Source organism: Desmodus rotundus, chromosome 5, assembly GCF_022682495.2.
Source record: "Desmodus rotundus isolate HL8 chromosome 5, HLdesRot8A.1, whole genome shotgun sequence".
In the NCBI taxonomy this organism is placed as follows: domain Eukaryota; kingdom Metazoa; phylum Chordata; class Mammalia; order Chiroptera; family Phyllostomidae; genus Desmodus; species Desmodus rotundus.
The window spans coordinates 149,877,109-149,891,927 of record NC_071391.1 but is presented as its reverse complement, the minus strand read 5'-3'; the positions used below and the strand labels follow the sequence as shown (position 1 = coordinate 149,891,927).

General features: G+C 38.7%; 1 protein-coding gene across 7 annotated transcripts in view; it reads left to right on the top strand.

Moving 5' to 3' along the window:
- LCLAT1 (lysocardiolipin acyltransferase 1) overlaps window positions 1–14,819 on the top strand; it is a 140,116-nt gene that overhangs the window by 55,740 nt on the left and 69,557 nt on the right. For all 7 annotated transcript variants that reach the window (XM_045189296.3, XM_024552614.4, XM_045189295.3 and 4 more), the window contains one exon: window positions 5,683–5,881. In XM_045189296.3, the coding sequence (XP_045045231.2) occupies window positions 5,683–5,881 (199 nt within the window). The remainder of the gene's footprint in view (window positions 1–5,682; window positions 5,882–14,819) is intronic.

Genomic DNA, 14,819 nt, shown 5'->3' with positions numbered 1-14,819 from the left:
CCCTTGCGTGGCAAATACTGCGCTTTAGGAGGATGGCTTCATTTCAGGTGTGACCATTGTCCTCATTTTACAGAAGAGGAAATAGAAGCTTCGAGAAGTTCATTAATTTGCCCAAGGTCACACACAGAAGAGAATTATTTAAACACAGCTGAGATTAAACCCAGGTTGCCTGCTGGCTTTAGAGCCTTAGGTGATAGGATTGGTCAGAGTCTCCTGGAGCCTTAACGACTCCCCAGTGGTAAGAAGTTCACTGGTACCTCTTGATTGTTTCAAAAGGAGGTTTGGAGTTCTTTTGAGCCAGGGATGCCTCATAAGAAAAATTGTCTGAGAAACTGATACTAGTCATAAAATCAGTCTCAGTAATGTATGATTCCCTCACAGTAGAAGAGGAAAGTCGGCAAGAAAGCTTTCTCTTTCGGTAGAGAAGCCAAAGACACAGGTTGCCGAAATACCTGGAACAAGGTATTACAAATATTTGTTGGATGAGTAGACAAACATAAAGAAGTTTCAAGGTCAAACTGCCCAAACTTTGGTATCAGCATTAGGCTGGCTTCATAAAATGAGTTGTGCGGTGTCCTCTCCTTCTCTATTTTTTAAAGAAAATGGTACCTCTGTACAGTGGTACCTCAGTACTTGTTAAGTTGTTCTGGAACTCATGACGAGTGCCGATACCGACAAGTACTGAAGGGATTTTTCAAGCGACCAGTGATGGAGCATTTTCTCTTGAGGGGCGGTGTCACACCAGTTCTAGGAGGTGCAGTGAGTCCTGAGCGAGCACCGAGAGCTGAAACATCTTCTTCTCATCAAAATGTGGCCGGTGCAGGGTCTGATGGGTACTGAGGTGTGACTGTGGTTTTTTTAGTCATGGCTTAGGGATTACCTCATACAGCCTTAAAACTAATATTTACTGCATCATGTAAGAACCCTGTGACTGTGAAGGCATTTATTCTTACATCCTTGGTGCTGCTTTATCTTATTACACCTGTACTTAATAGAATTACCCCATAATGCAGTGTTGGAATTTTCTTTTGCTTTAAATCATCAAGTCTTTTAAAGACACTAGAATGAAAAAGATATAGCCTCTTACATTTATTTAACTATTTCCCCTTCTAGTGTTCCTTATTCTTCCTGTATATTAGAGTTTCCGTCTAGTGTCATTTGTCTTCAACCTGAAGAACTCCCGTTAGCTTTTTTTTTTTTTTAATCTTTACTTATTTATTTTTAGAGAGGGGGAGAAACATCAATGTGTGGTTGCCTCTTGTGTGCCTCCTACCAAGGACCTGGCCCACAACCCAGGCATGTGCCCTGACTGGGAATCGAACCAGTGACCCCTTGGTTCACAGGCCCACACTCAATCCATTGAGCCACACCAGCCAGCTTTAGCTTTTCTGATAATGTGGGCTCCTGTAGCTGAACTGTTTTCATTTAATTGTTTTTCCTTATTTTGCCTTCATTTTTGAAGGATAGGGTTTCTGGTTATAACATTTTTTTTTCTTTTCATACTTTAAAGTTGTACTGTCTTATGGTTTCCTTGATACTTTATGAACAATTAGCCATCATACATATTGTTGCTTCCCTTTGTGAAATGTGTCATTTTTCTCTGACTGCTCTCAAGATTTCCTTGTTTTTTAGCAATTTCATAGTGATACAGCTAAATGTGGTTTTCTTTATGTTTAATTTGTTGTGTTCATTTGTCTTCTTGTATCTGTAGCTTAGTTTGTTTCCTCCAAATTGGGCTATTAATTCTTCATATATTTTCTTCAGTTTAATTCTTTCTCTTCTCTCCTTTGGGACTACAATTATATGTATGTTAGATTTCTTATTTTGGAATAGTGTCGTACAGGATCCCCAAATCTTTCTCCTATTTTCTTCACATCGTGCATTTCTATTTAAAATACTGTACTTTTAAATTCTAGAGTTTATTGTTCTTTGTTGGTTTCATTACTTTCTTGAGGTTCTTCCTCTATTTATTCATTACAACCATATGTTCCTTTAAGTCAGCTGGGCAGTGAGTCTGGTACTTTTTTTTCCCCTTTCCTTTCCTCTAGGAAATACTTTGCATTGAGTATTTGTACTATCCTTACGCCCTTGGTATGGATCTTTCTTACTCTTTTATGCAAAATTTCTTTTTCTTTTCTTAATAGAAGGATGTTTTGTTGTAACTTTTGTTTGTTGCAAAAGTAGTCAGTGGGATCCCTGAAGAGTAGCCCAACAACTACTAAGTGTCCACCATGTGCTGAACATTTTGCTAGGATGCGGTGGCGAACAGGACCTCTGTCCTTGTGGAAGTAGTAGTCCTTCCACCTAAAATATCTTTTCAAATTTAGATTTACACAGCCTGACCTCCTTCTTTTCTGGCTTACATTTGGCCGAAAGACTACTTCCTCTGTTACAGGACAGCAGTTGACTTCTCAGAGTTCTGTCCTTTCATCATAAATCACAACTTAGGAGTTTAGAGGTCATTTTCTGACTCCCCACCTTGGAAGTGAGTCTCTTCCACAGCCTGCTGGTTTCATTCCAGTCCTAGAACAAACAGGTGTTCAACAAACACGGGCTAACGGATATCATTTCTGTCTAGACTGCTTCTCTTTAGAAAGGGGGTGCTTAGTGTTTGATGAGTGACTTGGGATTGCAGGGCCTTAACAAGCTAAGGTTTTGAGGAGCCAGGCCGCAGCCGAGTCTGAAAAGACCAGCAGATGAGGAACCTAGTTGTTTCTACCCCAAATTTACTGCAGATCCGTTGGAATGGTAACTGAGCGCCTAGGGCAGGGTGGAAAGCCCGTTCTCTGATCGCGAGGGGAACCTTCCCTTTAATGTTTGCATATCTGGTGGAACTCTTGCAGGTAGTAAGTAGCGGTTTATAAAGTCCCCTCAGAAATTGCCTTTATATTTCCAATTCTAGCAGAAATATTTGTCCAATTAGGTTAAAGTTATGACAGGGGTAGCTCTTAGTTCAGCAGAAGAAATAAAGCATTATAAGATTTTATAAGGTTAGTTTCTTATTGCTGAAAGTAGCTTCTATATTAGAAACGGTACAAATATGAGAAATATGAGAATAGTGTCCGTTTTCTAGCTTTTAATCTGGATTATTTGAATCCTGAAGTTTTTTGTAGGCATTACAACTTATCTCTGTGTGGTGCATTTGCTATTCTGCCTTGCAGGAGCTGTAAATAATGTTGACTAGATATGTCTTATCTGGTATTAAAAATGATTAATGTGAGCTTGAGATCTAGGCTGCCCAAAAGATTATGTACAACTTTTAGGCACATTCTGATAGAGTGCTAGATGGAAAGGGAGAAAATATCGTATGATACGCTCCTGGAAAAACAGTCTGGGAGTTTTTATTTTGACATTTCCCATAATGAAAAGCAAATGATTATTTTGGGGGATCCATAGAAAACATGTATTAGAAATTGCACATAAAAGGTTAGAGTTGAGGTTTTGGGTTTATATAGGCCACAATCAATATTCAACTCCCTCTTTCTACCAGTTATGGGAAGGGTCTCCTGCATTTCAGTTCTCTGCAAACCTGAAAACTATATCGTATTTGTAAAGTAGAGTGGAGTTGATGCAAATTACCATACTTTGCTGTGTATAATGTGCACTTTTTTGCCCAGATTTTTGAATGAAAAATAAGGATACATGGGTAGTACTAATTCCGTATCTATATAAATACTTTAAATTCTTGTGGTTATGCTTATGCGTTAAAATTGTAACTCTAGAAAACTTAACAGTATCTGTATGCAAGCTAATGCCCTGGAATACGATAATTGGTTTTGTTTCTAAATATAAGTAAAAAATTGAATTAAAAAATTAAGATGGAAGATTTTTTTTCCTGAAAGTTTGAGCCTAAAACATGGGTGAGCACTATACACTGGAATGCATGACACACGGCAAAATACAGTAACCTTGGATGGTGAAGTCACACATGTCCTCTTGGCTAAGACATAAAAATGGAGTGATTCATCTTGGTAGTTGGTGGTCCTGTATGCTTACAAATTAGAAAAAGACACATTTCTTACTGCGGGTCCCAGCAGCCTCTGCCACGGTTCTCTCCATCATGAAGTCTACTGGCCCAGAGACTTTGAGTGGGGATATAATTATTTGAGTGTTCATGGACCCCTTTGGAAATCTGATAAAAACTATAGGCATTTTGCCTAGCAATGTTCCATGTATAATTTCAAGAAGTGTACGTGTTTATTGACCTCTTGGAGGCCATTCCTCTAGGGCTTAATAAATGCCAGGTTAAATACCCAGGCCCTAAAGTGAATCTCAGCCAAGGGGACGTAACGTCATGGGGACTTCTGGGATATCCACAGCTGCGTTAGCCCAAACGATCCCTTTTTACTCTGCTGGTATCTTAACACTCTGACTCTGCACTGCTTTGGACATAAAACATTTCTAATTTCTTCTTTCCTTTAGCTAATATTCCTTTTAATCTTTTATTCCTGATCCTATTTATTCTTATGTTGTTGAAGTCCTATTTTTCTTTTGTATTATGTTCTTTAAAAAATAGCTTTTTGTGTGTGAAATAGAGCAAACATAGTGAAAAGTTAATAAAACATAAGCGCACGCTTTAATATATAATTTTAAAGTCCAGCTACCAACCAGGTCAGGAAACAGCACACTGGCAGCCCTCCCGCAGGCCGCCTCGCGGCCACTCACAGCAGCCTCGTGTCGGGTAGAAGCAGCCACTAACCTGGCTGGTAAGGCACTTATTTCCTTGATGTTTATAATTTTACTCCCCAGCCAGTTCCCACCGAAATATCTGAGCGGCTGTCTGTGTGAGAGAGTTTTATGTGTGGGCACTTACGGTGCATGTTCGGTCTTGTTTGCTTCGCCTCTGTCTCAGCTTTATGCTTGTGTTGTCAGTGTCGTTGTAGGTACCTGCTCTTCATTTTCTTACGTTGTGTCGTGGTCCACTGTGGAGCTGTACCACAGGTTATTTGCTACAGTTCGATCAAGGTTTTCATGATCCTGCCAAGGAAATTTTAATTTTCTTTTTATTTTATCTGCCTTGGACCAGTTTTCTCTCCATGAATAGTGAAGTTTAATATTAACTAGTAAAATTAAAATTATTTGAAGATTTAAATGGGGATTGAAATCAGCAGCCAAGTTTTCTGAGTATCTGTTATTTCTCTTTTAAGAACACCAGTGTATAATATCCTTTTCTTTTAAATATTTTATACATAGTATTAATCAGAAAAGTTAATTTAAGAATTTGGCAAATATTTGAGCATTTTCTGTGCCAAGCACTGCTGTAGGTGCTAAGGCTAGTCAAATGCATTTTTTATTCTTTACATATTGTTAAAATAAGCGGGTGTGTATTTGTTTTTAAAAAGATCACAGTGTAGAAGGTATGAAATAAAAAGTTTGACTTTCTGTTCCCGCAGCCCTTTACCCTTAAAAAATCACAGTGGAATTTCGTGTGTCTTTTTCTTTTTAAGGTAGTATCATGAAGACTTCAATGAAAGTTAGCATTTTTTAATTGGGAAACTGCCAGGCACTTAAGTTATTAGAACTCAAAATAGAAATGTTGCCTTCACATTCTCATTCTTCCAGATTAACTTCTTTTTCCTGATTTATCATAGCAGACTTATGGGAAACACTATACTTTTGCCTTATTTACATATGGGAAATAGCTACTTCAATTTGTTCTGTGTCTATTTTGTTTTGCCCTAGGCATTGCTGGAGACCATGTTTGGTGTAAAAGTGATTATAACAGGTGACGCGTTTGTTCCGGGAGAGAGAAGTGTCATCATCATGAACCACCGGACGAGGATGGACTGGATGTTCCTGTGGAATTGTCTGATGAGATACAGCTACCTCAGACTGGAGAAAGTGTGTCTCAAAGCCAGTCTCAAAAGTGTGCCTGGATTTGGTAGGTTACTCACAAATTCAGTTCATTCATCCTACATGTGATACACCAACTTAAAAAAGAGTAATTTACTAAAATCCACTGAAGTATAAGAGCCATTACCATTTTTTCTTTACTGGCCTAAAAACAGTCACCAGTTTCATTTTTTTCTTAGTGGATCATAACAGATTACTTTATTTGAATCTCTTTTTTGAAACATTTAATGTTGAAAGAGAGAATAAACTATTTACATTGTCTGTAATCCATTTTGAGTTTATTCCTGTATATGGTGTAAGAACGTGATCTGGTTTTCCTACCACCATCTATTGAAGAGCCTGTTTTTACCCCTCTGAATATTTTTGCCTTTTTTCATAGACTAATTCACAGTCTAGGTGTGTGTGTGTTCCTGGGCTCTGTATTCTGTTCCGTTGGTCTATGTGTCTGTTTCTATGCCAGTACCATGTTGTTTTCATGACTGTAGCCTTGTAGTATCGTTTGCAGTCAGGTAGCGTGATACCTCCAACTGTTCTTCTTTCTCAAGATTGCTTTGGCTGTTTGGGGTCTTTTGTGGTTCCATATAATTTTTTTGGATTATTTGTTCTAGTTTGTGAAAAATGCCGTTGGTGTTTTTATAGTGATTGCACTGAATCTGTAGATTGCTTTGGGTAGTGTGGACATTTTAATGATGTTAATTCTTATCCATCAGCATTGTATATGTGTATGCTCCCATTTATCTGTATCTTTTTCAGTTTCTTTCTTTACTGTCTTATAGTTTCCCAACTACAGGTCTTTCACCTCCTTGTATTTCTAGAATTTTATTCTTTTTGATGAGATTGTAAATGAGATTGTTTTCCTTTCTAATATTTTGTTGTTATATAAAAATGCAACTGATTTATGAATATCAATATTGTATCCTGCTACTTTACTGACTTCATTTATTCTAATAGCTTTTGGTGGGAGCTTTAGGGTTCTCTGTATATAGTATCATGTCATCTGCAAATCATGACAGTTCTAACTGCTTCTTTCCAGTTCACGCAACTTTAGAAAAAATCATAATCACGATCAATTAGGATGTCAGGATAGTTCAGTTTCAATCAATCAATCAATGTGATACACCACATTAGCAAAATGAGGGATAAAAATCATATGATCATCTCAATAGATGCAGAAAAAGCATTTGGCAATATTCAACATCTGTTTATTATGAAAACTCTCAATGATGTGGGTGTAGAGGGAATGTCCCTCAGCATGATAAAAGCCATATGACAGGCTAACATCATGCTCAGTGGTGAGAAGCTGAAAGCTTCTTTTGTAAGACCAGGAACAAGGCAAGGATGCCTATTTCTGTCACCCTTATTCAACCCAGTGTTAAAAGTCTCCACCAGAGCAGGTAGCCAAAAAACAAACAAAAGGCATCCAAAACGGAAAATAAGTAGAACTGTTCACTAGTTGCAGATCACATTGTATATAGAAAATTCTATACTCTCCCAAAAAACTTATAACTAATAAATGAATTCAGTGAAGCTACAAGATGCAAAATTGATACTCAAAAATATGTTGTATTTCTGTACACTAACAATGAGCTATCAGGAAGAGAAATTAAGAAAACAATCTCATTCACAATGTCATCAGAAAGAATAAAATACCTTAGAAATAAACTTAACCAAAGAGGTGAAAGATCTGTACACTGAAAACTATAAGATGTTAATGAAAGAAACTGAAGAAGACACACATACATGGAAAGATAATTCTGTGTTGATGGATTGGAAGAATTAATGTTGTTAAAATGTTCAGACTAGTAAAAGCAGTCTGCAGATTCAGTGAAATTTCTGCCCAAGTTCCAATGCAATTTCTTTTTTTTACAGAAATAAAACAAACAATCCTAAAATCTGTATAAAAACACATAAGACCCTGACTAGACAGAGCAATCTTGAGAAAGAAAAACAAAGTTGGAGGTACAATTTGACCTGATTTCAAACTGTATCACAAAGCTATTGCAATCAAAATAGTGTGGAATTGGCATCAAAACAGACAATGGAACAGAGCAGAGATGCCAGAAATAAACCTATACATAAGCCTATATATTGTATAGAAATAAACCTATGAAGACAAAGGAATTAAGAATATTAGTGAGAAAATGAAAGTCTCTTAAATAAATTGTATTGGGAAAAGTGGACAGTCACATGCAAAATAATGAAACTGGACACATTTTCCTATACCAAACACAAAATTAACTATAAATGATTAAAGACTTGAATGTAAGACCTGAAACCATAAAACTCCTAAAAGAAAACAATACCTTGACATTGGTATTAGTGATGAGTTTTTGGATCTGACACCATAAGCAAAAGTAGACAAGTGGAACTACATCAAACTAAAACGTTTCTGCACAGCAAAGGAAACCATCCACAGAATGAAAAGGCAGCCTGTAGAATGAGAACAAATACTTGCAAATCATATGTGACAAGGGGTTAATATCCATAAAATACAAAGAATGAGTATAACTCAGTAGCAACAAACAGAATCTGATGAGTAAATGGGCAGAGGATCTAAATGCAGTCTTTCAAAGAAGACATACAAATGGCCACCAGGTACGTGAGGAGATTCTCAACATCACTAATCACCAGGAGATGCAACTCAAAACCGCAGCGTGAAATATACCTCACACCTTTCAGAATGGCTGTTTTCAAATACTTGAGGAATAATACCATGTTTTGCTGTGTAGAATGCGCTCCCATGTATAATATGCACTTATGTTTTGGTGCACATGATACACAAGATCATTATACCCATGGTATGTATTCATTATGCCCATGTATAATGTGCATCCTTATTTTCCCCTCAAAAATTTGGGCAAAAAGTGCCCATTACACATGGCAGAATGCGGTAAATGACGGGGAGGATGTAGAGAAATGGGAACCCTTACACACTATTGGTAGGAGTGTATCTTGCTTGCAGCTACTATGGAAAACAATATGGAAGAAAACAATTTTTTTTAAATATCAAAAATACAACTGGCACTCGATCCAGCAATTCCACTTCTAGGTAACATAAAAGGATTTTTGCACCAACTCATTCTTTGCAGCGTTATGTACAATAGCCAAGGCATGGAAACAACTAATTGTCACTTGGCAGGTGAATGGATAGGTGAAAGCGGTATACGCAGACACACACACAATAGAGAATACTGTTTAGCCATAAAAAGAAGGAAACCCAGCCACCTGTGACAACACGGATGGACTTTGAGGTGTTAAGTAAATCAGATAGAGGAAGACATACACATATGGTCTCACTTCTATGTGGAATTAAAACACACACACACACACACACACAACGAACTCATAGATTCAGGGAACAGATTGATGGTTGCCAGAAGCTGGGGGTTGAGGGGTGGGCAAAATGGGGGAAAGTGGTCAAAAAGGACAAACTTCTAGTCATAAAATAAATACGGGAATAATGTACAGCGTGGTGACTGTAGTTAATAATGCTGTAGTGTGTATTTGAACGTTACTGAGAGAGTAGATCGAGAAAGTTCTCATCATAAAAAAAAATTTTGTAACTGTGTGGTGGTAGATGTTAACTAGACCATTGTGGTGATCATTTCACTACATATCAGAGACTTTTGACTGGTGTGCCACAAGAATTTTCAAAACATGCAACACCTGACCTACTTAGTCGGGGGAATTGACCTCTTTTCTCTTGGATTGTCAAATAAAAAAATGACAACAGCCAACACTTGTCAGGTGTGAGTGAATCAAAATTATACCTATTTTTTTTTGGTCAGATTGGCAAAAAACACACTTTTTGGTGTGCTCCAGGTTGTAGTAACTAGTTTGTGTGTGCCACGGGAGGAAGAAGGTTGAAAATCACTGCTATGTACACATACGGGATCAGCAACAGTGGTCTTAGAGTTGTGAGGACGTGAAACAGAGTTTTTCCTTATGTCATTTTCACACAAACAACTATAACCCTACTTTTGCCCAATAATACATGGGATCGTCTTGTCATACCTGAAATTAATAATGTTATACATCAGATTACACCTCAGAATTTAAAAAGTAGTGCTGCTCACTGGATGGTCGCGAGGATTAAATTAAATGCCAGTAGGATATTACTACTTGCTGCTGCCCCTTCCTCCTGTAGTTCCATTTGGAACATCCACCTTTTGCCTTGCGGAGGTCCGTGGGAGACCTCTGATTCTTCCAGTGTCTCACAGACCCGTATTCTGTTTGATTTCCTCATCTTCATTTCCACCCACTCTGCACTGGCATAGCCATCTTTATCATCGCAAACCTGTCCCCTCTCTCACCGTGTGTTTCTATGCAAGTATGCCGTTTTTAGCTTTTCCATTTGCCTATTTTCTTTTCTCACATGAGTTATAAGCTGCTCAGAATGTCTTACATATTGTAAATATTTGCAGACTTGATAGGATTTCATGAAAATGCAAACCACTAATGAGAACAGATTTTTGGATTGGAGAAAAAAAACATTTTAGTATCTCTGCAGTGAATAAGTGCAAAAGTGAACTAAGCCAGGCAGAAGTGTAGGCAGCAAAAAACCAACCCAAAACAAAGTTCCTTTGCCAGTGAGAGTAATACAGTTGGAATTTGCAGGAAGAAATGAACGAAAGGGAAGAGAATAGTTGTGTCTTAGTGTCACAGCACTGTCTGGCTTCAGACTGTGTCAGACTTAGCTTGTTGACAATTTAGCATGACTTTTGGGAGTATTCACTATTGCTATTTATAATTATTTTAAAATAAAATTTTGCTTACCAGATTATTTGGAATATAATCACTAAAGAAAAATAATATTTTATATCTATAGTGCCAGTTCTGGGAATAGATTAGAGTTGGGAATTTGAAAGTTCTTTTCTTGAAGTATAAAAGTAACACACTTACGTAGCAAGCTAGGAAAGAAATCATTAAGAGTGTTTAGATTCCAGGTCAAGTTACAAAGAGTTTTGGTAAGTTAACTAGGAGATATGTATTTAGATTTTAAGGGAAAAAAAATGCCCTATGTTTAGATGTCAGCTGTTTCTATTGGTGGCATACACATAGGTTCTTATTTTTAACCAACTTTGTAACCACTTAGCAAAATCTAATGAAATGAAATATTAGACCCAAAGGTGTCATAAAAAGTCCATTTGCCTGTTGAGCTTGTACTAGGAAATGCAGATGCCATTTGTGCCCTCCCAGCTCATGGCTTTTTGGTTTTTCTGGATCATTAATTAATCACACTAGAGTAGCAGAGGAGTTTGAGGCTTTTCGAAAGCAAGCATGATGTGGTAAAATTAAAGAGATTGTGATTTCAAAAGTGGCCACATCGTGTACTAAACTAAAAAGCTCCCTGACAAAGTAAATTGTATAACTCAATTCTGAAGCTGCCACATAACGCAATGGTGAAAGCCAGGAAAATCATCAGTTGTGAAATACGGCCAGACCGTTGGGAATGAGTCAGGGGGAAGTCCGAAGTACCAGGGTGGCCCTCTGCGAATCTGCTTGTCAAAGGCGCCCGGAGCCTGTGAGTGCGTGTGTTCAGGGGGTCCTGCGGTGTTCGCGTCAGCAGGATGTTCGAAACTGGGTAGGAGGCTATTCATAAATTCAGTCTCCCAGAGGATCATCTGTCTGCCAAAATATTAAAATTTTTTGGTCAAACTTGATTTACAGGAATAACTGGAATTTTATTTTAAATGTCTTTGGTGTTTTATAAGCATTTCTCTTGCTGAAGATCATGAATGAAACGCCAGGTGGCTCACATTTGTCGTGTGCCTCGCCAGAGCTCTTGGAGAGCAACGATAGCGCGTGTTGCTCTTAAACGTGGAAGTGGTGCAACAGGGACCACATGTCGACTGGAAAGATAATCCACTTTGTGTGGTCAGATTTGCAGTTTTAATTGTATTTCATTAATGTTAGTAAGGTATAGATTTATTTAAAGATACTGTTGCTCAGTTTTAATGCTAAGTTTATTGAAGTCAGTTTTATTATGTGTTGTATATTAGGCATAAAGAATGCATGTTTTTCTGTTTGAGATATTTACAGTTTATAATAATAGCAGACTTCATCTCCTGGGAGAAGGACAACTCTCTCTCTTCTATCCAGCTCCTCCTGCTTAAAATGGACATTCACTAAAACTAGAACCATCTGTAAGCCACACAAGTCTTTGACTGCATCCGTTTTGGTAGATCTATTTTTTTAGTTCACAAAATTTTACACTGCTCTTCCATTTCACGGCTCAGCAAAAGAAGACCAGTACATTTCTAAATTGGAGAAAACTCTCCACAAGATTCAGTACCAGGAACACTTCACCCCCATTAGTTTCTTTGGTGCAACCAAAGTGTATTAGTTTGGTCACTTAACATTAGGTAAGCGATCCTCATCACCAAACTAACAACTGCCTGCGCCTTTTTGGAAGGACTCTGCAGGGAGCATATTTGAATGTTTTACTAAGTTTAACAATGAATGTCTGATACATCCTAAACTGAGGGTGAAAATACCTGATTCTGCCTTCTCAGCCTCCTTGGCTAGTCTCACCGAGGGGACTTAACGTGGAGTCCGTCAGGATGCAGGTTTTCCTCCTTACTAAGGAAAGGTTGATTGGAGGGCTGATGCGCTCCTTCCCTGCTTGGGGACGTTATAGTGAGAGCACATCGTACGTGGAGCTGCTGCAACCACCTCGAGCCCAAGAGGAAGGCAGGGTAGAATGTGAGAGCCTGGCGTCCCAACCAGCCTCCGGCGCAGGCTTCGTTTTATGTGGGAAACATAAACCCAGCTTGCTTAGGTGACTTTCAGATGGTATTCTGTTACTTGTAGCCAAAAGCATCCTGCTATAACTTCTTATCCCCCATGTCACCAATCTACACAGAAAAGTATCTAATGATTGATTGATTCATTCAGTAAATTGTACCGAATGCTTATGAATCAAGATTTCAGTGAAAACTCTCAAATGAAATAGAGTATATCAAGCACATTTTAGTTCTATGGCTAGATATCCCCCACACACACCTGTGTATTTTCAGATACATAGCACAGATCAGTTTCATCTTCGCAAGTCTACTGCTAGGTGAAAAATAAGTCCTTGTAACTGTTGATTTTGCAGTTTCACTTGCCAGAGTTGCTTGGCTGAGAGGAGTTTGAATTTTTTTTTTCCTTCGTGGGCGGAAACGCATCGGGAACAAAGGTTCAGTTCACCTAAATCATGTGCCAGGCAGTATACCAGGATTACACTTCTTTCTAGGATTACACTGAGAACTAAGTAATTTTTAGGATTGCACCGAGATCTAAGTAATTTAAATGAAGCTTTCGTTTTGAATGCGTTAGCTGATTTCTTGACATATCTCGAGCCCTGAGCTGTGTGGAAGTTGGCAGTTTCTTTGGCTGAGAGAAATGGCTCTGGGTTTTGAAGTTATCCAATCAGTCACTCGCTGAAGTTGATGCAGTCGGTCTCCTAAGTTGGATGCCACCCGGACGTGTGCCGCTCGAGGACCTCAGTCAGGTTGGCATGGCTTCAGGCTGCTCGGCATCCCCAGCGTGAGCCAGGAGACTCATTCTGACCTGAGGCCTTTTTTACCCTCAGTCTGCTGTAAGTTAAGGAATTCCTTTGCCTAAATCAATAAGTAGATTCTAAAAATTACCTAAAAAGGAATGCTTTTACAGCAGGGGGCTTTTACGAGAAAGCAGTAAAATAATTTTGAGGTAGCTTTTGGGTTTTGTATGTACTTTGCGTTTAGTGGAGAAGTACAAATAAAATAGAATAGATCTTACAATGACCAGTTTGGGCCAACTTTGAAAAGGGTATTTACGATAATAGTAAAAAGATAGGAGGGATGGACCCAATGTACCTTATAGTTTGTTTTTTCACCTTGATTTCAATCGATAAGTTGACTCCAGTGCCGTCAGTTGTCTTGTGGCTCCGTAAGGTACGCCGAATGGTAAGGGCATTTTCAAGGAGAAAGCAACGTTGCACACTAGGGAGGCTACCCCAGCTGTTGTGTTTATTACGCACGTCATTCTTAGGGGCGTTTTAAAAGCCTATGTGGCTTATTGTAAATCTTATGGAAAATATTTTCAGTTTGCTTAAAGCAGGTATATCTGAGCGCTACACGACTGTGTAACGAATACCTGGCAGGGACATATCATGTGGGCGAGAACTTAAAGTGTTCTTCCTCAATAGAAATAGTGCCAAAACTGTATCTTAGAACTGTTGTTAATGATAATCTTGTAACTATTACAATCAAATAGATGGTATAGTAAATAAATCCTAAGTAAGAATATTTAGGTCTTTGGTTTTAGAATGTAAAGTGTTCACGATTCATGTATTTTTTAATCACGCAGAGGTTTGCATCAACAAATAGATGTCCTTAAACACATTTTTATATGGAATAATTTTAGACTCACAGAACACCTGCAAAAATAGTACAGAAAAATTCCTGTTTGCTTCCCCTCATCTCAGCCTCTTACATAGCGGTGGGACGTGTGTCAAAACGAGAGATGAACACGGGTACACAACTACTAACTGAACTCCAGACTTGACTCAGGTTTCACCTGCGTTTCCACTAATGTCCTCTTTCTGTTTCGGGATCCAGCTGAGGATTCTGTATTTCTTTTCGTCGCCGTGTCTCCCGAGCCTTCCTCCGTCCTGTGCGGTCTGCCCTTGTGCGGGCGTTTCTGAGGAATATTGGGTAGACACTTTGTAGTCTGCCCCTCAGTGTGAGCTGGCGTGATGCGTTCTCGTGACTAGACGGGGGCTGGGGGAAGAGCTGCACAGAAGAGGGGAAGTGCCCTTCCCACCTCAGCAGGAAGGCTTTGGTGTCAACGTGGCTTATCCCTGGTGATGTTCATAGTAACCATCTGGTCAGAGTGCCGGCTGCCAGGTTTCTCCGTGTTCTTTCTATATACAGGGGTGGGCGAAAGTAGGTTTACAGTTGTAACACAAATACCTAATACAATGATAAATAATAATACGA